This window comes from Nannospalax galili, unplaced genomic scaffold (assembly GCF_000622305.1).
Source record: "Nannospalax galili isolate Female #2095 unplaced genomic scaffold, S.galili_v1.0 scaffold861, whole genome shotgun sequence".
NCBI lineage: Eukaryota > Metazoa > Chordata > Mammalia > Rodentia > Spalacidae > Nannospalax > Nannospalax galili.
This window is the reverse complement of record NW_008345581.1, coordinates 1075806-1101801: the sequence shown is the minus strand read 5'-3', so window position 1 is coordinate 1101801 and position 25996 is coordinate 1075806. Positions and strand designations below refer to the sequence as shown.

Here is a 25996-nt window from a genome sequence, read left to right as displayed (position 1 = left end):
AGATAGATAGATAGATAATCAGTAACCTGTAGATCTTGGGTTAAAGACTTAGGGACATTTATTTTATCTGTTATTATATGACTGACTTTAAAATATTTACTAAATTTTTTAATTAAAATATTTTGCATGAAAATCCAAAATGATTAGCCTTCAGCTTGTCTTATTTCTTTATGAAAATCAAGTTAATTCCTTGGCAAATAAATAAAGGCATTCTCTATTAATGATTTCAAGCCCCTGCCCTAAAAAAAATTCACATTTCACCAAGTCTGGTGGCGCATGCCTTTAATTCCAGCACTCAGGAGGCAAAGGCAAGAGGATCTCTCTGAGTTCGAGGTCAGCCTGGTCTACATAGCGAGTTCCAGGCCAGCTGGGTCTACAGGGAGACCCTATCTCAAAAAAAAAAAAAAAAAAAAAAAAAATCACATTTCAATAACTTCATCTTTTAATATCTTTTTAGCATATTTCTCCATTTAATATAATAATCTTTTTAAATCTTAAGTAACCAATGGAATATAACCATGGGAGTTACATGATTACATGTTAAAAGATACATGGCTGAGCATAAGGGTACACACAGTAGTAGTCTTAGTTACAAATACCCTGGAAGTTGAGACAGGTTCAACAGCAGCCTGGGCAACAAGATCCTATCTCAAAATGAAACAGAAGATACATGTAATTGTACAAGAACATATGTGCTGTCTTGCAGTCTATAAATAATACAGTCATAATAATCATCCAACAGCTAATACGGTGTATCTGAAATGAATATTTTAATCTCATCCAAAATTCTACATTTTTACATTACAAATTCAAGCTAATTTCTCAGAATCTTATATAAAATAAATGCACTTACTCAATTTGGTACATTTTAGTTATCAAGCAATCTCACGTTTGATTTGTCACCCATTTAAAAGCCACCTCACAAGAAAACTCAGTTATTTCGTCTTTCATTTGAAAGGCCTATTGTGGCTCCCATATATAAACTACCATATTTATTATTTGCTTGTCCTTATTTCTTTATTTTTCTTTACAATACCTAAGATACTATAAACTTACCTAGAGTAAAAGCTCCACAAGAAATAATTTTATATTCACTGGTACATCCTTTGTACTTAGAGCAGTCCCCGGAAATTAAGGAGCTTAGGCAGCCTTTGTTGTACTAAATAAATCTATTTAAGTCTTTCTTAGACATATTTAGAAAATCGATTTTTAGAAATGTATTATTAATGTCATTTTACTATAAATAGTTGGACTTGAATATTGTTTCTAGATAAATGTAATAACTATAGGAGAATACAAAGGGTAATAAAGATTAAAAGTATGAAGATTTCTAGTTATTGCTCAGTTTTAAATGCTATAATTATGACTAAAATCAATATTTAAGAATATATATCAAATTTTAAAATTATATACTCTAGTATTGATTATTCAGGATAATAGTAGTGCTTATATTTTTCAGAAGTATTTGAGCATTAACTCTTGATCAATGAAAACATTTGCTCATGGTTAAAGTATATAATGTTTTTCAATCCAGCCATTTTTTACCTATAAAGACATCAATTAAGAGCGGTTAAATGACTACAGGCTCAGTACTAAAGAATCTAAGACTGAAACATCAGGAACTCAAGGCCATCCTGAGCTAGACCCTGTCTCAAAAAATAAATAAGTGGTATTGAACTAGATCGTAATTTTATCTCAAAATTTTTTCAGCAATGAAATACATAATTTGTATATTGCAAAAAGACTGGAATTCATATTCATGTGAGTTTATAATGCTCTTTTTCCCCCCCAGGCTGTTTAGCAGACATGACCCACAAGCAGAGGAAGCATTAGCAAAGAGGAGAGGAAGGAACAGTCCAAATGGGAACCTCATTAGGATGCTTGTTCTTTTTTTTCTTGAAAGTGAGGTAAAAACAATTTTTTTAATTTTACTGTTTTTTTTTTCTTCTGTCATTTAATTTGTTGTAATCAACTAGGTGTTTTTTTTTTCAGTCAAGTGAAAACAACCCTGTTAAAACACCCTATTTTGTAAAGTTATCTCTATAAATTGCTTCATTTTGGAATGAGTACTCTACTTTTTGTGAGAAATTCTAAATACACATGTAGGTGTGGATCCACACTAACTATGGGCTAGTAATTTTTCACTTTTTACACTTAATTCAGAATTCAAGTTCTACATCCTTTTTTAAAAGTTTTCCTTTTTTTCTCTTGAATTTGTCTCTATAACTTTTAAAATATGTTACTAAACAGTTTTGTGAACCAGGGAGATAGGTCTTTGGTGGAGTGTTTGCCTACCATGCACAAGCCCTGGATTAAATTCCCTGAATAAAAATTAAAAATTCTGAAACTAAAAACATGACTCAATGATTTTGAGTACTGACTGTTATTGCAGAGGACCCAAATTTGCTTCCCACCACCCACAAGGCAGCTGACACCTGTCCTTAACTCTAGTTACAAGGGACCCAACAACCACTTCTGGCCTCTGCATGCACCAGTCAAAACATTCACATACATAAAATAAAAGAATTTTAAATAAAATAGAAATAAAGTTTGTAAATACTATTAAGGTAGGGGCTGAAGAGATGGCTCAGCTGTTAAGAACACTGGCTCTCTTACTGAGGACCCAGGTTCTATTCCCAGCACCCACATGGTGGCTAACAACCATCTATATCTCCAGTTCCAGGGGATCCAGTGCCCTCCTGTGACCTTCACGGGCTTTGCATGACATGGGTTCACTTACATATGTGCCAGTAAAATACACATGTAAAATAATAATAAATGAAATAAAAATTGTTAAGCTGAGGGGTTGGGGATTTAGCTCAGTGGTAGAGCACTTGCCTAGCAAGCACAAGGCCCTGGGTTCGGTCCTCAGCTCTGAAAAAAAAAAAGACAAAAAAAAGTTAAGCTGTTAAAAAAATCATATTAGTTCTTGCTACTTTGAAAGTCATATTTAATTTTACTTTACTATGTATAGTTATCACTAAAAGTTTTATAGTTAGTACTCTTAATGGATTTTGAGGATCTGTTTTTGATTGCAAAGTTTGTTTTGCTCACAGAAGTATCTTTTGATTATTATTTTTTAATGTTTATCAGTGTTCTGCCTGTATGTAAATGCACATCAGAAGACAGTGTGGGATCTCTGGAACTGGAATTATGAATGACTATTTGCCACCAAGTAGGTGCTGTGAACCATACCCAGGGTCTCTGGAAGAGCAGCCAATGCTCTTAATCACTGAGCCATCTCTCCAGAACCTCAGCCACCCCCCTTTGATATTTTAATTTGTATTTTCTACCACTGGCATGCTGTTGGGCAAAGGGCAAACTAAAAATAAAGATCTTGACTAAATAAACTATTTAGGTTAGAGATTAATTAAAATTGTATTGCTAAAGAAATAAAATTTAAAAACCAAGGCAAGTGTAGTGGTATCACCCTTTAATCTACCCTAGGTGAGAACCTGAGCCAAGAGGATTACAAGTTCAAGTTCTGAATTATGTACAAGACCAGACTGAACCACTTAGATCCTTCCTCAAAATTTCAAGAAAAGCAGAAAGAGGGCTGATGATGATGCAACTTAGTGGTAGAACCCTTCCATATTATGTTGGAGGGCCTAGTTCAACACCACACAAAATGGAGGGTGTTAAATTTTAAGATTTTACTTTATTTGGAAAATGGAACTGTCAGGGAAGAAGAAAGGATTCTATGAATGTCACGTTTGAGAGCACTAGTACTATTATAAGACTGAAAAAGAAAGAGAAAAATATGAAACTTAAAATCAAAACAGTGAAAACTAAATAGAAGGGGCATTAGAATAAAGCAAGGAAATGCCAACATTTTTTTAAATTAAGACTACATAGAGAAAGAATAAAATGGAAACAAAATCAGCAAGAGAGTTGTATTTGAATAAAGATAATATTTAGGAGCAGTATTTTAAATATGCATGTTAAGTCTCCAAGGTAACTCGTTAAAATGCCATTTCTGGTACTCTGGATTTGAAATTTGTAGTATGTATTTTTAACCAGTTAATTGCCAATGCATGTGCTCCTGGCCCACATTTTGCATAGAAAGAATGAAAAACAAGTCTAGAAAGACAGCTAAATAGTTAAGAGCACTTGTTGTTCTTGCAGAGGACCTGAGTTCAGCTGCCAGCATTCCCATGACAGATAACAGCCGTCAGTGACTCCAGATCCAGGGGATCCAACACATTCTTCTCCTCTCCATGGCCATTGTACAATACAGGTGCACTTACATACATTCATCCACACAAAATAAAAATTAATTAATTAATCAAATTTTTTCATTTTTTATTGATTTTTTTTGTTGCGTATTTCATACAGAACATCCCAAACAATCTTATTCATCTTTATACCCACATCCCAAATGTCACCTTCCCATACCCCAGCCCCCGCCACTGGAGCCCATATACTCTTGTCATCCCTGTTACTGTCCACTTTGTTATCAGTGCCCCCAGCTGATCCTCAGTGCTAGTCCATCCTGAGTCTAGTCATCCTATCTTAGAGTTCCTTGTTTTAGGAAGATCAGCTCATCCTCATCCAGCCACAATCCTTTAGATAAGATTGGGGTCTGCTGTTCATTTTTCCGGTTCTATGCGGGGTTACTGTCTGGGAGTCTAGGAGTTGTTGACCAACAAGTTTATTATGTAGCCTTTAGCTAATCCTCAGTGCTAGTCCATCCTGAGTCTAGTCATCCTATCTTAGAGTTCCTTGTTTTAGGAAGATCAGCTCATCCTCATCCAGCCACAATCCTTTAGATAAGATTGGGGTCTGCTGTTCATTTTTCCGGTTCTATGCGGGGTTACTGTCTGGGAGTCTAGGAGTTGTTGACCAACAAGTTTATTATGTAGCCTTTAGCTAATCACATGGACTCTGTGTGTGTGTGTGTGTGTGTGTGTGTGTGTGTGTGTGTGTGTGTGCGCGCGTGTGCGCGTGTGCGTGTGTTGTGTTTTTAAGACAGGGTCTCCCTTTATCTCCAGCTGGTCTAGAGCTCACTGTGTAGACCAGGCTGGCCTTGAACTCACAGAGATCCACCTGCCTCTGCCTCCCAAGTGCTGGGACTAAAGGCGTGTGCTACCGTGCCCGGACACATGGATTCTTAAAGAATTATACTGATCACTTTAATCTTTGGTTATACATTCCTTTTGGGTGTTTAAGACAATACAGTTGGCCCTGTATGGTCTTAAAATTAAATAAACCAATTTAATTTTACTCTTAAGGTCAATAAGATGTTGAAAGATTTACAGTACAGGTAAAATTATGAAGAATAAAAAATCTACCTAAACTAGTTGATTTCTGTTGTTACCATAAAATGACATTTTTAAACTCCAGCAGCTTTATGGAAGTCATTCACTTTAGGTAACAAAGTAGCTTGTATTTCAGATACTTAGCTGTTTGTAGCATGTGTTATTTCAAATGCTCAGGATGAGTCCTGATTTTCATATAATAATGAAATCTATTATTGTACAAACCAAGATGCATTTTCTTGTGGCATAATTATTTTCAGAAACACTTACTGCAACCCTCATGGTCTTATGGAATGATCAGAGTAATTGACAGTCACGATTAGTACATTGGCAGCCATATTCATATATCTAAGAATCTCTCCCCAGGTGCATTCCTTGAACATGATTATTTTGCGTTTTTTTTGTTTGCTTTTTTCTCTCTCTCTCTCTCTCTCTCTCTCTCTCTCTCTCTCTCTCTCTCTCTCTCTCTGGTGCACTCTTTTTTAAATTGTGTGTTCACGAGTCCCTGTGTTTGTGTGCTCAAATGTGCATGTATTGACATCAGAGGACAATGTTGGGTGTTGGTCTTCACCTTTCACTATGTTTGAGGGTAGGGTCTCTTTGTTATTTGCTGCTGTCTATGTTTCATGTTAGCTTTCCCATGAGCTTTCAGGGATTATATTGTCTCTGTCTCCCATCTCCCCGTAGAAGTGCTGGGATTACACCCAGGCATGCTACCATGCCGGGCTTTTATCTGGCTTCTGTGGATTCAAACTCAGGTCAATGACAGTCACATTATTTAATGAGGCACCTCTCTAGCCCATGTGTAGTTTTTTTTATGTTATTAGTAATTCGCTGATAACTGTATCTGTCTTAGCAGAAGTAAAGACCCAATGGTAGAATGTGTAGAAATTGTAGACTTAATAACTTGGTGTGATTATTTCAATTGAAAATGGTTTGTCATGGGTCCAGAGGGATGGCTCAGTTTTTAAGAGCACTGGCTATTCTTCCAGAGGACCCGGGTTCAATTCCCAGCAGTTACCAATTTTCCATAACTCCAGTTCCAGGGGATCTGACACCCTCTTCTGGCCTTCACAGACTTTGCACAACACAGATACACTTAACCACATACAGACAATGCACTCATACACATAAAATAAAAACAAAAAAAATTTTTTTTGAGACAGGGTCTCCCTGCAGCCCCAGCTGGCCTGGAACTCACTATGGAGACCAGGCTGGCCTCCAACTCACAGAGATCTGCCTGCCTCTGCTTCCTGAGTGCTGGGACTAAAGGTGTGCACCACCACACCTGGCAAAAACAAAAATTTTTAAAAAAGAAAATGGTCTGTCATAAACTGAATCCTTAGAGCTTCCATTATATGCTGATCTCTTGTGTGTGTTTAACATCTACCAAAGCTAACCTAGATAAAACTTTGCAAGTAAATTTGAAGCTAATTAAAGATGAAACAAAATATACATAGAAAATTATTATTAAATGATAATGAGGTTACTTTGTGTTATATACAAGCTTAGAGGAAAGCCTATAAAATAAATTATAGTTAGCCGGGCATGGTGGCACATGCTTTTATAATCCCAGCACTAGGGAGGCAGAGGCAGGTGGAGCTCTGAGTTCAAGGCCAGCCTGGTCTACATAGTGAGTTCCAGACCAGCTGGGGCTACAGGGAGACCCTGTCTCAAAAAGACCCCCCCCCAAAAAAATTTTTTTAAATAGTTTTATCTAGCAGAATAAAGTCACCAGTATATAAATATAATTTATATGCAACTTCAATTTAGATATATTGTGAATTTTAATAAATTTGAATTATCCATCTCCATAGTTACTAGTCATTGAAGTTAGTTTTTTTGTCCATATAATTCTTAGAGAACATCAAAAATGCTTTCCAGGACCTTATTTTCATTTTGATTTTGTAAAAGAATACTACCAACAACTGCATTTTACAAATTTTTTCAATTTTAAGAATCCCATTCTTTCTTAATCCCAGAGGGCTTTCTTGCTATTGATGCTGTTGCTGCTTAATAGCCTTTGAAAATGCCTCAAAATCTTTTCTCAAAGCTTCGTCTTTGACATCTAATAGATCCTTGTTATCCTTACCCATGTTAGAACTTCCTTTTTTTCTCAAACATAACTCTACAGTAGTCTAAATTAATTTGAGATTATCATGTTCTATGATTATGACAGGTGTCCAAAGACAAGTTTTCTTAACCATAATATCAAACCATCCTTGATTGTTCTAGCTTACAACAATCTTAGCTTGTTGATGAGTTTTAAACTCTTATAAGAAAAGGAATCAATATAGCATCTTGACTTTCTGGTGTACTCATTGAATTTGTAACAACTAATTGGTGATTTTAAATGAATGCATTTGTATTAGTTACTTGTCTTTTTGTCCAATTTTGTCAAATATGTGACAAAATCAGCTTAAGGAAATCAGACATTTTATTTTGGTTCATGGTTTGAGGAGATATAGTCCATCATGGCAAGGAATTCTAGCAGAAAGAGTATGAGACAGCTGGTTATAGTCCCTTAGTTGAGAAGCAGAGAGAGAGTGAGAAATGGTGGTGGTACTCAGCTTGCTTTCTCATTTTTACCTTTTTAGTCTCATGGAATCCTAGTCCATGGGATAGTGCCACCCACGTTAAGGTTGGTTCTTTTCTCCTCAGTTAAACCTCTCCATAAATACCCTCAACAGTAAAAAGAAGTGGTATGCCTCTTCAGTGATTCCAAATCCAGTCAAGTTGATGGTGAAGATCAGCTTTCCCAAGTCCACCCATTATTAAGTTGATACCCAAATACATCATGACTAAATTTTTTTATGTGTGTGAGTGTTTTGTCTACATATATGTGAGTGCACCTGGGCATGCAATGCCCAAGGAGGTGAGAAGAGAGTGCTGAATCCCCTGGGACTGAAATTAAGGACAGTTGTTAGCTGCCATGTGTATGCTGGGAACCAAACCTGTGTCCTACAAGAGCAGCCAATGCTCTTAACTGCTAACCCATCTCTCCAGCCCCCACATTATGTTTTTTAAATCATAATATTCAACTTCTGACCCTCAAGGCTTTATGTCCTTATAATGCAAAATGCATTCACTCCAACTTCAAAATGCTTCATATCTGAAACAGTCTCAGTGCTGTTGAAAAGTCGAAGATATCTTCTGAGACTCAATAAAATGAAATTACATACTTCCAATATAGAAGGGCACAGAATAACCAGTCCCATTTTAAATAGTAGATATGTGGTATAGCAAGTAAATACCAGACCGAAAAGAACCAATGAACAAATCTTGCACCATAATTTCAGCATCTGAGTTGCATCCTCTGGGTTCCAACAGCCTTGAGTTTCAATTTTGCTTCCAGCAACAGATTTGACATCCGTTTTGGCTAGCTCACCTTGTGCCTACAGCTTTTCTTGAGAAATACCCCCATGGTTCTTACATATCCAGTATCCTGGGGTCTCCTCTTGCAACTTAGACTTTACTACAGCACTATACAATGGCTACTCAGTGCCTCTTTGTAAGGAATCTGACCCTGTCATACATTGTGTGACCTTAATGGCATTTTGAATCCTTAGTATAAGCTTCTATGACCCTTTAACTCTTGCATTTTTAAAAAATACCTGCAGTATCAACACTATGTGGACAGTGCTGTCAGATTCTGCTGCCAGCTCAAGATGTCATCCCCTTCTTCCATAGCTATAGTGGCCTCTGTGCACCTTGGCAGCTAACTCTAGGTAGTTGTTTTCAAGCACGTAACCCTGTCAGCTCTATTCTCTGGTGCATTCCCTGAAAGACTTCTATTCGCCTCTGAAACCTTGTGAACACATTCTTTCCTGCCTGCCTTTCTATCAACATTCTGGTCTTTCACTCTGGCAAGAAAGATACATTAATCTCTGCTTACAGTATTAGGACTTTTCTTGTATACAGATCCAAACTCTTCTATGTTCTTCCCACAGACCACTTTTAAAGGACTGCAAACCACTTAATCAGGTTTATCACAACAGCAACCCTACTCCTTCGTATAAATTTTCTATTAGTTACTTTTGTTGTTCCCTGACAAAAGCATCTTAAGGAAGGAAGAACTTATTTGGCTCACAGTTTGTGGAGATACGGTTCATCATGACATCAAAGGCATGGCAGCAGAAACATGAGACAGCTGGTTACATTGCATCTGCAGTAAGGAAGCAGAGAGATAAATATTGCTGCCCATGCCATGCTATATACATCAGAATGGGTCTTCCCGCTTCAGTTCCCTTTGGAAACACTGAAAACTAAGCCCAGAGGTGTGGCTCCAGTATAATTCCAAATTCAGTCAAGTTGACAATAAAAATTATCTATCACAGCACTACACCATCACCTTATAGTCCAAAAGATGAGTAAATTATGAAAGAAATTAGCATCTACCATCAGATTATTTGTACTGCAAAGAAAATTTCTGATAGGCATGGTGATAGTATACCAGAGCTCAGTTTTAAAGCATGAACATGAGAATCATTATTAAGAAAATTAAATGCATGGGGCTGGAGAGATGGCTCAGTGGTTAAGAGCACTAGCTGCTCTTGCTGAGGACCCAGGTTCAGTTCCCAGCACCCACATGGCAACTAACAACCATCCAAAACTTCAGTTCCGGGGGATCTGATGCCCTTTCTGACATCTGCGGGCATTTGCATGACACGGGTGCATTGACACACATTCAGGCACTATACTAATAGACATAAAAATAACAAAAGAGATCGGCTGGGTGTGGTGGCTCATGCCTCTGTGAGTTCAAGGCCAGCCTGGTCTCCACGGTGAATCCAGGACAGCTGGGGCTACAGGGATTTTAAAAAAAAAAAAAAAAAAAAAAAAAAAAAAAGAATACTGATGCTGGTGCTGGAATGGTGCTCAGTGGTTAAGAGCACTTGCTGCTCTTGCAGAAGACCTGGATTTGAATCCCAGGACCCACATGGCAGGTAACAACTGTCCATAACTCCAGTTCCAGAGTATCTGGTGCCCTCTTTTGTCCTCCATGGGCATTGTGCAACACAGGTACACTTACATACATGTAAGTAATACACACATGCACATATAATAAAAAATAGCCGGGCGTAGTGGTGCACGCCTTTAATCCCAGCACTCAGGAGGCCGAGGCAGGCAAATCTCTGTGAGTTCAAGGCCAGCCTGGTCTACATAGTGATTTCCAGGACAGCCGGGGCCACAAGGAGACGCTGTCTCAAAAAGACCAATAGATAAATAAAAATAAATAAAAAATAAAGTTTAAAAAGAAAAGAACACTGATACTAATAGAATGAAAAGTAGCCTATAGAAAATTTATTTTTTTAATGTGATACTCTAGAGGAATTCTGAAATATTCGCAGAAACATTGTGTGTGTGCCTATCTGCATAAGCATATGAGTGGTTTTTCTGAAATTTTTCTTCAGCCATTATGTAATATTTTGAATGCAATAGAAGTAGAATAGTATTACCAAGAAAGGCAGAACGACATATAAGTCATCAAAATTCACCTCAAAATTAATATACTAGAGTTATGAGTGAGAAAGAATCAATTCAAGTGTCAGATGTCCCAAGACAGCAGAAGATAGCAAGTAAATCTAGAAAGGTAACTTGTATACTTTTAGAGATACCACTGCTGACAAGAGAACTATAACAACAGTTAAGGATTTGGGATGTAGCGTAGTAGAAATCTTGCTTAATATGCAGAAAGCCCTGGGTTCAGTCATCTGCATTGGACTAATATTTACTCACTGTATTTGCTATCCACTCTTTTCTTTTCTGCTTCATCTCAGTGTATTAAATTAGTTGGAACCCCAAAATGAGCTGTGGTCTATAGCTTAAAAAGTATAATCTCAGCAGTGGGCTAGCCTCAGAATTGGAAGAGCATTCATACAAGGGTGGAAAAGTATTAATATTCAGCAACTGGAGCAATGCCAACATCGCTTTATTTATCTTCCCTAAAGAGCTTATTTTAAGTAATACAATATTCTTTAAGGATTAATTACTAAATGTAGAAGAGAGTTTGGGTTGAAGTACTGGATGAGAAATTTAAGTATGTTTATTTACTGTAGGAACATGGTTTCCAAAGAAAATTATCAAGAGAATAATGACCAACAGAAAATGAAAGTGAGATGAGAGATGTGTTGAGGTAAATACAGATTAGAATAGAAAAGAGAGTGGAAGGAACTTAAATGTTTGGCCTTGACCAAGATGACAGGGATGTGAGGTAAAGGTGGTACTAAAATTTCAGTGGAATTTCTGAAAAAAAAAAAAAAAAGGTTAATTTCCTTAATAAAGCAAAAAGAGGGTCGGGGAGATGGTAAAATGCTTGGCATACAATTACATGAACCTGAATTTAGACCCCCAGAACCCACATCAAGTCAGATGCAGTAGTATACATCTGTTATCCCAATACTGTAGTGAGATGGGAAGTAGACATAGGAGAATCATTATAAGCTCACAGTCAGCCAGCCAGTCCTACACAGCAATAAACAAGAGCAAGCTGTCTTAGCAAGGTGGATAGTGAGGTGTAACATCCAAGGTTGTCCTGTGACCTCCATGGCATGTGCACACTCACACTCACACAGACAGCATAGACACAGAGAAAAAGAGATTGAGAGGAGATGATTAGGAATAGTGAAAAGTAGCCCAGATTCCCCTTGTGATTTCAGGAATTCTAATTATCTATCCTCAGTTTCCTCATCTGCAAATGATGGCATTGGACTAGAAGATCCTTAATTTTAACTACTGTTAATACATTAAAAATTAACTGATTCCACTGTATCCACATCATAGAATGTGAATATGTATATTATCCTTAATTGGAATAGTTTTTAGAACCATTGAGACCAGGCCATTTGAATTGTGAAGAAAATAACAACTCATAGAATTGTAAGTAGTTTCTTTATTAAATGTTCTTTAGTCACACTCAATTTGTTAATTTTAGTTACATGAACATGCAGCCTACTTGGTGGACAGTTTGTGGGAGAGCTCTCAAGAACTGTTGAAAGATTGGGAATGTATGACAGAGTTGCTATTAGAAGAACCTGTTCAAGGAGAGGAAGGTATAGTATTTTGAAAAGTTGATTTCATTTTGTTATGTTTTGATTGATAATCATACCATTCTGTTATAGATCACTTCTAAAAATAAATGTAAGCATGTCATATATCTTTGTTGAGAACAGTTTTTGTTTTATTTTTCTGTAAACTTGAAAAGAAGCCTTGGTACAGCGTTCTCTTTCTTCCTCCTTCTCAGCCTTTCCTTCTCCCCTTATTCCTCTCTTTCTCTCTAGTTTTGGGGGTTGAGCTTAAGGCCTTGCATATGCTGAGTGCATGTTCTACCATGTGTGAGCCCCACAGTTTTTTGAGATACACATGCTCATACATAGACACACACACACACACACACACACACATATATATAAAATCAAGGCTGAAAGTACAGCTCAGTGGCAAAGCACTTACTTTACATAACAGAAGCCCTAGGTTCAGTACCCAGCATTTAAAATAAAATAAAATAAAAATTGGGGGAAATCAGAGATCAGAGCTAGGTGTGGTGGTACACACCTTTATTTCCAGGACTTGGGAGACAGAGGCAGGTGGATCTCTGTGAGACTGAGACCAGCCTGGTCTACATAGGGAATTCTAGGCCGCCTGGGGCTCCAGGGAAACCTTGTTTGAAAAGGGAGCAAAAGAAAAGGAAATGTAGGGGAAATGATAATCATTTAATAACTTCTGAGATATCTATCTTTTTTACATGTTTGTTACATGCCCAGCAAAATGGGTACATTTTTTTTAGTAAACAAATTCTACTCTAAAACTTGTTATACTGTTAGTTCTTTATCAATGCTTTCACCTGTTCAGTATGTAGCTAGGTATTCAAAGTAGCCCACAAAAGTGCTTTGTAAAAGGAACTCCTAATCCATTTACTCGATACAGAAGTCCTACAATGTAGGTAATATTGTGATGTAAGTGGGGTTTATAATAGATTACACATGGACTTCTCAATCAAAAAAAAGTATAGATTCAGATTTTTTGTGTGTTTTTCTGAGGTTGTCTGTAGCCTATGCCAGCCTAGAACTCACTTAGGTTATCCTTGAACTTAGGATCCTCCTGCCTCAGACTCCCAAGTGCTGAGAGTACAGGAACCATCATGCTTTATGTCCAGCGTTAGATTCAGATGTTTAACTATTTGTAACTTATTTTCCTCCATTTTTTTCTGATCCTTCATGTCTTTTTCTCCATGGTGGAAAATATTTTTTATATAACTTACACAGTTGTAAAATTTAAACAGTAATATAGTGTTGATTCTGTATTGTATTTCCCTACTCTTCCTTTGTATTTCAACCCTTTGAGATTTATAAGAGTCAAATAGACCATCCCTGCATTTGACTCCCCAAAAGTCTTAATTAGATTACCTCCCTTCCCCTAGTTTCTTTGCAAGCAGTGACACTTAGATGTTGTCTATTCTAGCTTTACAAATTTAGTAAAGAAATAGCAGAGAGAGAGAGAGAGAGAGAGAGAGAGAGAGAGAGAGAGAGAGAGAGAGAGAGATATCAGTCCAAGACATGTGCCTGTAAAGTGATTTAAGATGCCCTTTGAGGTGTGGCATGAATGGACATGCATGGATAAAGGTGCTTACTCCCAAGCCTGACAACCCAACCAAGTACATTCCTGGCCTACATGATAGGAGAGGTAGGCCTCCCATAAGCGCATGCACACATGCAAAACTAATTTTAGAAATTAAAGATAATAAGAAAACTTTTTAAACTTAAAATATCCCAAATATTTTCCATGATACTCTTAAGAAAATTACCTTGTTATTAAGTTGACAGGAGCCTCTGCTCAGTAAGTCAAACTCGTCTGTACTCTGAAATCTTTTCACTTTTGTGATCATAGGAATGTGAATATAAATTCTGCATTTTCCCCTTTTTATTTTACTAATATATTTTCTGCTTATTTCATTGACTTCATCCATTCTGTTTCTAACTAATCATAATATCTTCCCTGTTAAAGCAATTCCTTTTCTTATTCCTTTCTGCTACCCAGCCACATTTTAACTAAAGAGATTTGTCACAGGAAAGAGTGGTATTTCCTTTCTCTTGCTCATAGCCATAAAATTATTAAATTACTATAAGGGGGTCATACCTTCTCATTTCTGATTCCAACTCAATTTTTGTTTATTCCCCTTCTTTTTTTTTTTCCTTTTGTCTTATTGAAGCAGCGTCTCCCTGTAGCTCCAGCTGTCCTGGAACTCACTATGTAGAACAGGCTGGCCTTGAACTCACAGAGATCTGCCTGCCTCTGCCTCCCAAGTGCTGGGACTACAGGCATGCACCACCACGCTCGGCAATCCCTTCCTTTGTTTTAAGGTTATTTCTACGTAGGGAGATGAGGGATATAAATTAAAAGAAAAAGAACCAAGGTGGTATGCTTTGGTATTATTAACTTTTAGTCTTGTGTAAACAAGATATACAAATCAATATACAATAATTATCTTTCAGTCATCTATGTGATCTAGATGAATTTAGCTTGTTCAAATACAACTGCATTAGATGTTTTATTGTGGCTTAAATTGACATAGAATTTCTTTGACTTCTAATAAAGACCTTGGTTTAGTCTGACTTTTTAGATAGGTTAGTCTGGTTCTAACTAGAGAGTGTCTTATAAGGTGGAAGCTTTTTTTTTTTAAAGTGGACTACAATTTAAGGTTATGATTAGATCTATATAGGGAAATCCTCAGAAATAGGCAGAACAAATGGCAGTACTGTGTCCACGTAACTTTGTTCATACATTTTTTTATATGTATGCTGTGACACACACAAATCCTTGCATGAAATGGTATGTAGATCTTCTCTCCTGGTGTTTTGCTATATTTTATGCTACTAAAATGCTAACAGAAGCTTATTTTGAAACTAATCGGAAATTAAATTTTTTTTTTAGATTGACAGAGTGTGTGTGTTAGATTTCCAGAGATGAAAAGCCTAGTTAAATGGTAGAGATATAGAACTAAAATTTTGAGGTGCACATGGCAAAAGACTAGCAACACCAATTTAATCACAGTAACCTTAAAAATGTCCTGTAGTACTTATAAGTTGCATGTATTTCAAAGGTACATGTATGTGTGCGTGCATGTGTGTATTCTACAGTAAAATACAGAGTGGGTAAGTTTTTAATGTAACACTATATAGCAAGCACACCATGATGAGCTCATTTAACTTCTAGATTTCAGCTTCTTGAGCTATAATATGAGGACCTTTGCTAATACTAAAATTCTGTGACTCAATTGATGGATGAAGATAATGTAAATAAAAGAAACCTTCAGGGACAGCAAGATACTTAAGTGGGAAGGGGCACTTGCATGTAGGTCTGAGGACCTAAGTTCAATCCTTGGAGAACACAAGGTGGTAGGAGAGAACAACTCCCAAGAATGGCCCCTGACCCTATGTGCGCCTGTGGCGCTTGTGTACACACCAATGAACACACACAATAAATACATAAATGAATTAATAGATAATTTTTTTAATTTAAAAAAGGTACTGTAGAGATTGTTCAGTAGTTCAGAGTGCTTACTGCTCTTCCAAAGAACCTTGGTTTGGTTCCCAACACCCAGTTCCAGGGGATCCAATACACTCTTCTGGCCCCCATGTGCTCTGCATGTGTATGGTACCTATGCAGACAAATAGGCACACATACATGTAAAAATTAATTTTTTAGTTTATCTTAAATTTTTAATTAAAAAAAACTCAAAACAAGTATAATTAACTTTTTAAAATATTTACTATTTTATATATATACCAAATATTACCCTAAGTGCTAAGGGTACAATATTGAGGGTACCATATTAAACTAGATCAACTCTTTGCCCATATGCAGCTTACTTTTATACAGGGAAAGCGGGAAAAAATGAAGAAAGTGTCATAAAGTACTGTTTGGATAGTAGACTAGCAAGTACAGAGTGTCAGAAGCATTAATGACTCAGTTCTAAGAACTGCAGCAACTATAAGATAAGGAGCCAGTGGTGCAAGGTGAGCTGGAACACAGAGGTCAGATGATGTAGAATATTTTAGTTCATTAGTGCAATTATTTAATTCCTTTTCAGTATAATTAGGGTATCAGGATTTTAACCAGGTGAGTAATGCAATCCATTTCATATTTTAAAGTAAGCATAAGAATGGATATGTAATTGTTACAGTGGTTTATATGGGAAACAGTAGTAAAAATGTAAAATAGGAGGATGGCTTATGAAGAAAAAGAGCCTGTGGCTGAGTGAAAGATGGACACCAGACAAAAGCAGAAAGGGCAAGAGAGAGTTCTAGAAAGAATAGGAGATAATCATACCATTTATAAGTTCAGTAAAGAGACTGTTCAAGAAATTAATAACATTGCTGAGCTAGGGTTAGTATATACTGTTTTGATAATTTCACAAAGACCTTTTAGAATTTGTTTATTTTGGTTTGGGGGTTTTCTTGTTTTGTTTCTGGTTTTTTTGTTTTTTTTTTAAACAGGTCTTGTCTGTGTATTACAAGTTTGCCTTAAAATCCTGCCTCACCACCTAAATGCTGGGATTACAGATGTGCCCCACCGCACATAGCTAATGACTTGTTTTTCATTTATGACTTTGAAAATATTTATTTTCAGTGGTAGTAAAGAAAGTAGCCAAGAAGGTGATAGGACTGAAAGCAATACTTAGGAGATGGAGATGTGTGAACAGGGTTCTCAAAAGTTAGAAAGTTAGCTACATGTGGTAGCGGGGACCTTTAATATCAGCACTCAGGAGGTGGGGGCAGGCATATCTTTTCATAGGGAGTTCTAGGCCAGCTGGGGCTACAGGGAGACCATCTCAAAACCAAAAGTAAAACCATAATAAAACCATACAAGGAAAATAGATAAATTTCTCTATAATCTTAGAAGACCTTGGGGGTGGGGGGAGACAGAGAAGAGTTGTAATCATTGAATAAGTCATAGTATGAGTAGCTTCCTATTTCCAATCAGTGTGGTCATTTGGCTCTTACCTATCATTGAAAGTTTGCTTCATTTTCTCTATTTTATGGCTTTGCTATCATGTTGCAAAAGGGATTTCAGTTAAATCTCAACTAAAATTGAACTTATCCTGTCTCTCCATTTAGGGAAAGTTTCAAGACAGGTAATTTCAAATGACAATTAACATAATTAACGGCATCATTTGTTATAATAGGAAAATGTTTCTGTTCTTGAGATGTTGTTCTCTCTTTTCCTTCCAAATGACCAGATTTTCTTCTTAAATAAATTACATTCATGGGCAAACTTATAATTCCTTTATTCCTGATCAAATGTGAAAAATTAAGAATCTAGAATTGGAAGAAACAAAATGTTGCTGAGTAAAATTCTTCTTTGTATCATTATGTGTTGATCCAATGATATGTCATTGGAAAACTTGAAATTATTCATATGTTTACCCAAAACAAGCTAAAATGCCTGTGTTTTTCCTACAATAATGAAAATACTTTAAAAAATGATTGAACTAAGACATATGTACATACTATAGGACAATTTTGGTATAGACTAAAGGACAAGGGTGGGTGTCTTTGCTTTTTTTGTTGTTCCTATTGTTTCTATTCATTGAAAATAATATAAACTTAAATGTCATAGTCTCAATTTTTTTCTTTAAATCTATACTTAGTTCTTTGTAATCCCTACATTTTTTTCATCTTCTACATTTAAAAGTATAAATTAAATCAAGGAAGGAGAAATAATTATTCAAATTTTACTTAAAAATATATACTTTAAAATACATAGTAACAAATTCAAAGGGAAAATATATGATTTATGTCAAGAAAATCACGTTTTGTTAAATGAAACACAGTCTCAAAGCTGAGTGCATTAAATGGGGCAGGGAACAATGGAGGGAGGTACAGATGAGGATGAGATCTAGATAGCATCATACTATTGTATAAATATCACAAAAATTTAATGTAAAATAAAGATAGTGTTACATGGTGCTTAAGAGTGCTGTCAAGAGTCAGGCTACTTTGAAATGCTATTTTGACCTGTTTTCCTCATCTGCAGTATGAAGTTATTGGTTCCTATTTATGAATGTACAAGTTAATAACTAAACTATTTATGATAGTTGCTTGTATATTGAAAGTGCATGACAAATTATTTTCTGTTGGCATTATACAAATCACAAAAACTAAAAGAAGCTGGTTAGAGGAAACTTACTTGTTGAATTTAGGTTACATAGTTAAGTTACGTTTTAACAATTAGATTTTTAACCTGCTATAATAAAAACTAAAGCATGATTGAGAACCTTATAGTGTTTGGTGGGAGGTGGGGGTGTTGTTGTTTTGGTCTGTTTGAGACAGGGTCTCCTTGTAGCCCTAGGTGGCCTGGAACTCCCTATGTACATCAGGCTGGCTTCGAACTCAACAGAGATCCACCTGCCTCTGCCTCCCAAGTTCTGGTATTAACAGGCGTGTGCTACCACACCCAGCTTTAAAGTGTGTTTTTTAAATGACTTTTAGATTTAGTATGTAACTCTGGAGTATTTAACATCAGTGCAGATGTAATTGTTTATTTAATGCCATATTTCCTACTGTCATCCAAAATAAATGCCAGACAGGTTAAAGATATGAAAGTGAAAAAGAAAAAGGGAGGGAGCAAAATAAAGAAGGGTAAGAAAAAGAAATTCAAAGAAAACAAAAATATATATTTCTAGAATCTCTAGAACAGAGAGATGTTTGAAGGGCTATATAAGAAACTCAGAAGCCATAAAACAAAAGAAGACAGATATGACTTTATGAATCTTCAAAGTCTTTTTAACAAAAGACTCCATGAAGATACACATGGCAGAAGACAGAGTATGCCATTCAGAAGACAAAAGTTAATACCCCTAACATAAGAAAATTTTCATAAATGGATGATAACGACAAGAAAATGTGAAACTTTTGTTTCGGTCTCTTAGCATGTCAATGTAGTTGATCCCGCTGCAGCTGGCCAGCTGGTCCACCTTCATGGTCATAGCCACCGCCACCTGATCCCAGACCCCAGGGCTGGTAAGACTGTGTCAGCGGAGCCGCATTCAGACACAGGAGACCAGGCTCAGTGACACAGATCTATTTTATTGAGGAATTTACAATCTTATATAGGGTCCCTGGACCAATCAGACAGGGATACAATGACTGTGCCATATATGGGCAGCCCTGGTTCCAGTAAATCATGTGGCCATGGCTGTTGTTATGCCCACATGCTGCAAGCTGTAGATAAACCACAACCTGGAATTTCAAGGGGTGGCGACTAGGGAGTGGCAAGCCTTAAGTCAGCTCTATGACTTGCCAAATGGAGAGATAGTGGCTCCAGCAGTTGGGCCATTGCCTCAGGCCCTCTATGGCTGTCATTAGGACTTCCTCTCCAGGCTCAAGCCTATCTCCCACACCCAGCTACTTCAGAGACTAAAAATCACTTACCTCCATGAGTTCAAGACCAGCCTGAAACCTCATCTCAAAGAAAGAAAGGGAGAAATTGGGTGTGGTGGTACATGCCTTTAATTCCAGCAATCCAGGGATAGGCAGGTAGATGTAACAGTGAAATGTTATTTTACAACCACTGGACTGGAAAAGCTAAAGGTGTTTGTAATTTCTATCCCTGTAGGCAGTGAAGAACCTAACATCATTATTTTCTTTGGTATATAAATTACAATAAATAATCATGACTTGTTACAAGCAATATTTTTCTCTTTGAGCACATTATTCCCATTCTTGGACAATTTTATTCTTTAGAAATTTAATAGTTATGTAAACATATGTATTAATGATGCTTTATTGGAACATTTTTTTATGATGCCAAAGACAGGTAAAAGGGCTAGAAAGACAGCTCAACAGTTAAGAGCATGTGCTGTTCTTCTAGAAGACCCAGGTTTGGTTTCTAGCAACTACATGGCATCTCAAAACTGTATCTCCTATTCCAGGAGATCAAATGCTCTCTATTGTCTTCTGCAGGCACTACACACAGGTGATATGCATACATTCAGACAAAGCAGTCATACACATAAAAATAATAAATAAATGTTTTTTAAAACCTTAGAAATAGCCAGGTATGGTGATAAATGCCTTCAACTTTAGCATTTAGGAGGCAGAGGCAGACAGATCTCTCTGAAATCAAGGTTGGTGTGGTCTACATAGTGAGTTCCAGGCCAGCAGGGACTACAGGATCTGTATCAAAAAAAAAAAAAAAGAAAAATCAAAACAAAACTCTTAGAAATAATTTGACTAAATCATTAGGAGATTAACTAACTCATATTGTGTAAATTGTGTGGTAAAGTTAGGATATCTATATGTATGTATTGACCTGAAAGTCATTAAACTATACTGTTAAGTTTTTAAATATATAGCATAATCTTTTTATTGAAAGGCCAAAAAATAAAAATAAAAGAAAAACTCTTACTATATAAGCTTTGAAATGACATAGAAGAAAATACAGTAAAATTTTAGCATTGTCTTACTCAGGAGTAGGTCATTAGAAGAGACCGGAGTCTTTGCTTTATCAATTTTTTTCTTGTTTGACAAAGACATAAACCACTTATTTTTCTTAAAGAGAAAGAAAATACCAAAACTAGATCCTAATTTCATTTCTAATAAGTAATATGTGTTTGCAATTTTTAAATCATTGTGTTCATTTCAGTATATGGTTATAAAACTATCTACTTATACTCATGTATTTTGTTTCCCCTTAGCAATGTCTGACCGTCAAGAGAGTGCTCTTATAGAGCTAATGGTTTGCACAATTCGTCAAGCTGCTGAGGCACATCCTCCAGTGGGAAGAGGTACCGGCAAGAGAGTAAGTTTTCAATTAGTGGGACATCTACAGCAGCATTCATTTATAATGTAATTAACTGTCTAAAACATTTTTACATTTTACTGGTGTTTGTATCCCTAAAAGCATGATCTTTTTTTCCAAATGATAACATGCCTCTAATGCTTCATCTTTGTGTATTGTTTGCTAAACCCAAGTTCTACAAATGCAGTCTTTGCTTCATACTCTCCTACTACTTGTACCTGCTTCTACTGTAGTACTTTTAAGTATAGTTAGAAGTACATAAAGGCTCAGGAGGCAAACTGCAATTTGTAAGCTCTTCTGTTTATCAGCTATGTAATCTCTGTAATCTTTGTATAAATGAATATTTGTGCATCCGCATGTTAGTTTCCTTATCTGTAATAGATGGCTAACAATATAGGCATCATTTAGATGAGTTAAGATATACACCAATGGCGCAACTATTTCTTCTCTGGTGTCGAAAGGTAGGAAAATTCTTTTTGCACAAATAATAAATCTAAAATCAAAAAAAAATTATCAAAAATATCCAACTGAAAAAATTTCTGGATGTAGAGATGCATATCTTACAACCTTATCACGCACTCTAGAAACTAAGGTAGTTTAACACCTGTATAGACTAATTTTTCTGAAAAAGTACGCATTTATAATAATATAATAGCAATAGATTTTTAACCTTTTTTGAAAGTGTGTTTTATGTTCTTTAGAGAAACTTTACATCTAAACCATACTGTTTGTTCACTCCATGATGTTTGGTTTCTGATACATCAGCCCCCAGTTTTTATTTCAGTCAATGATCATTTGTCTGTGTTGCATTTGGGCCTGGGGTAGAGTAGAACATCAAGGGAATAGGGGGTTCTTGTTTGCCTCATGATGGCCGAAAAACAAACCACAAGGGAGAAAAAAGCTAGGATCCCTGTGTATTCTTTAATATATTCACTGGAGGCATGCTCTCCATTGACCTACTTCATCCAACTGGACTCCACTTTCTTTTTTCTTAATATTTATTATTTTTAAGTGTATCAGTGTATTGCCTGCATGTATGTAAGTGCACCCATATTCTGCAATGCACTTCGAGGTCAGAAGAGGGCATCAGATACCCTGGAACTGGAGTTAACAGACAGTCATTTGCTGCCATGTGGGTGCTGGGTCCTCTGCAAAAGCAGCCAGTGCTCTTAGCTGCTGAGCTTTAAAACCCAGCCCTTAGACTCTACTTTCTGAAGTTTCTATCATCTCCAACAGTCTACATCAGCTGGGGCACCTAAATCATCAGTGTGTGAGATTTTAGAGGAAAATATTTAAGATCCAAACCACAAGATGACCAAAAAAGAAAAGAAAAAAAAAAAGATGAAGATGGACATTATCCATCTTGATCAACAGGGTTTGTAGAAAAATGAACAGAGCTCCAGAAACATGTGCAACATCAAGAAATTCGAAATAACATGTAATAATAATTCCAATGGGGGGGAAAAAAGGAAGAAGAGTACTTGAACAGAATAATTGCCCCAAACTTCCCAACTTTGATTTAAAAAAACAAAAAATAATTGATTGACAGATCTAAAGACAAGCTTAACAAAACCCAAGCAGAAAGCCCACATAGTGGGGCACACCTTTAATCCCAGCACGTGTTAGGCAGAGGCAGGCAGATTTCTGAGATTGAAACCAGTCCAGTCTACATAGGGAGTTCCAGTCCAGCTGAGGATACAGGGAGGCCCTGTCTCAAAAAGAAAAAAAAAACAGGTTTCAGGGGAACACAGAAGGTCCATACCTGGGCACAGTAATCACAGTATTGAAAAAGCAAAAACAGGGCTAGGTGCTATTCCCAAAACACATATGGCATCTAATAACCATCCTTAATTCCAGTTGGAGATCATCCGACCCCCCCCCTTCTGGCCTCCACAGGCATTGTATGCATGGGCATACATATGTACATACATGCAAGCGAAATACCCATGCTTAAAATAAAAATAAACTCTTAAACAAAAGTAAAACCAAATAATCTTGGAAAAAAAAAAACCAACTCATAAAAGGCAACAGCAGTAGGATTACCAGTTGATTCCTAATCAGAAAAGTGGTGGCTGGAAGTCAAAGCAGCAGAAATGCCAACCAAGAATTTTAAGCCCAGTAAAAGTATCTTTCAAAATTGAAGAAGTGGCAGAGGCAGATAGAGCTCTGTCAGAACAAGGCCAGCCTGGTCTACATAGTGAGTTCCAGGTTATCTGGAGTTACAGGGAGACCCTGATTTTAGTTTGTTTAATTTGTTCTGGTTTGTTTTGTTTTAAAGGAAGAAAGGAGAGAAAGAACAAGAGAGCCAGACATGGTGGCAAATACCTTTAATCTCAGCACTTTAGAGACAGAGGCAGGGGCATCTCTATGAGTTCTCCTGGTTTACATAGAGATTTCTAGGCCAGTGACAGCTTCATCGTGAGACCTGTGTCTCAAAAAATAAGGTAGAGAGCAAATTGAGGAAGACAATTGGCATTGACCTTTGGCCTCCACATATACACAGGTGTTTGCACCCCCATACACATACACTCACACTATGCATACAATTTAAGCAAAAATTTTAAATCAAGGAGTATAGCACCATTTCTAGATGAACAAATAAAAAAGAAACGTTGAGAGCATGTGTTGTTAGAAGACCTGCCTTATAAGAAAGGCTGAATTAAGACTTTTAAGCCATAGGAATACCACAGGATGGTGATCCATAAATGGACATAAAAGACTCTGTAGTTGGGCATGGTGTGTATTTTTTCTTCCTTTTTTGACTTCTTGAGAGAGGGTCTTCCTTTAGCCACAGCTGGCCTGGAACTCACCATGTAGACCAGGTTGCCTCAGTCTCACAGAGATCTCCCCGGATCTCTGCCTTCTGTGTGCTGGGACTAAAGGCATGTGCCACAACTCTTGTCCCATTAAGGAAGTAACAGCACTGTTGTGTGTAGAAAACTTTGTGGCAGTAATAACACAAAAGAAGAATCGTGCGGAACTATTTTAGAGCAGATTCGTTGCTGTAATTAATTTAGCATTAACCTGAAAGCAATTGAAAGAATGTGTACTGTAATTCCTGGGGCAGTCATTCATTCCTCAAAAGAAAAACTCAAGATAAATCATACAGTAAATATTTTTTAAAAGGTTCAACTTCAAAGAAAGTAAAGGCAATAAAGGAGAAACAGGAAGGACTTGAGACACAAAGATAATGAGTAGCAAAATGGGTGATACTGAATATCAAAAAATATCAAAAATAATGATGAATTTGAATGTAGGGAAAGATTCTAACAAAAATCCAGAAATTGTCAAACTGATTCGGATTTAATGATAAAAGTAAAAATAAAAGTTATAAAGAAAACTATGTTAATACATTGGGAAAATATGACCTTAATATACATATTCTTTACAACAGAGTCCCAAAAAAAGGAAACAAAAAGTAAAGGATTTGAAAGGAGAAATAAATGGTGTTTATGTTACTATTATTTTATATCACTTTTTAAATTTTCTTTCCATCAGTTCTCTATAATCTGAAAGGTATTTCTTAAAGGCTTGATCAGATCAAGTTACAGATTTTTTGGGCAGGGGTATATTTTATACTTAATATTGCATCATATAAAAAGGGCACATATGTCTAGTTTTCTTTATTGGTCTCTAGATACTATATTTGGGGTAGTAACTTTCAATAGACTTGTCACTAGTAATAAATGGACAAATAATAGAATTAAAATATTACTATTCTGTCACCCAAAAGAAATAATAAAGGTAGGCAACACTTATCAATAGCTTGTAATAACATGAAAAATTGATTAGGAATTTTGTAATGCATAAGTTCTGTCAGATCACTTGAACATACTGATTGAAGTTAGCATTGCTCAAAGAGAGACCACTACCATTGAAATATTCTTGAACTTGGTGTTGGCAAGAAAGAATGTGAATCTAATCAAGCTAACTACCAGTTTCAAAAAATGTATTTCAAAGATAGTAATTTTAGCCTAACAGTTTTAATTTGACTTCCTAAGTATTTTGTAATTTTAATGATTTGAAATAGTTTATGTAATTAGGAAGTCATTTGTATTAAATAATCTTGCATCAAAATGGCTATATTTATTTCAGTAGTTCATAAATTTTTTGGTTTTGTCATCTGCCAATGATTCCTCATTCTGTATAATAGATTTTTGAATTATCATATGATACTCTTTTACCATTTCAATTTATTTTAGGTGCTAACGGCCAAAGAAAGGAAAACTCAGATTGATGATAGAAACAAATTAACTGAGCATTTTATCATTACACTTCCTATGTTACTGTCAAAGGTATATGTCATTTTCAATTTTATGATTATATACCTCTGAGTTTACTCTCAACATACTATTAAAGTAGTTACTGGTTGTTTTCTTTTCCTTTGCTGCTTCCTCTAGTATTCTGCAGATGCCGAGAAAGTAGCAAACTTGCTACAAATTCCACAGTACTTTGACCTAGAAATCTACAGCACAGGTAGAATGGAAAAGGTAAGACACTCAGAAATTGAGATCCTGCTATTAGAGTAGTTTGAGAACTAAATTTTGTGTTTTCATTTTATCATCATATATTTGTGTTTTGACACATGCTGATTTTCAATTTTTCATTATTAATCTGAAAGTTACAGCATTTCTTTCCTTCTTCCTCAGCATCTGGATGCTTTATTAAAACAGATTAAGTTTGTTGTTGAGAAACATGTCGAATCAGATGTTCTAGAAGCCTGCAGTAAAACCTACAGCATCTTATGCAGTGAAGAGTATACCATCCAGAACAGAGTTGATATAGCCCGGAGCCAGCTGATTGATGAGTTCGTGGATCGATTCAATCATTCTGTGGAAGACTTGCTGCAAGAGGTTTGTTCTAAAGTTAATGAGTACTTATATAATAATTTTGACTAATGATTATCAGAATAACTGGGTTATGTAAATCATTCCCTT

General features: G+C 36.2%; 1 protein-coding gene across 3 annotated transcripts in view; it reads left to right on the top strand.

The window, feature by feature from the left end:
• Positions 1 to 25996, top strand: part of Stag1 (stromal antigen 1) — a 421107-nt gene that overhangs the window by 280936 nt on the left and 114175 nt on the right. For all 3 annotated transcript variants that reach the window (XM_029567624.1, XM_008841643.3, XM_008841645.2), the window contains 6 exons: positions 1793 to 1907; positions 12193 to 12310; positions 20956 to 21059; positions 25262 to 25354; positions 25460 to 25549; positions 25709 to 25912. In XM_029567624.1, the coding sequence (XP_029423484.1) occupies positions 1793 to 1907; positions 12193 to 12310; positions 20956 to 21059; positions 25262 to 25354; positions 25460 to 25549; positions 25709 to 25912 (724 nt within the window). The remainder of the gene's footprint in view (positions 1 to 1792; positions 1908 to 12192; positions 12311 to 20955; positions 21060 to 25261; positions 25355 to 25459; positions 25550 to 25708; positions 25913 to 25996) is intronic.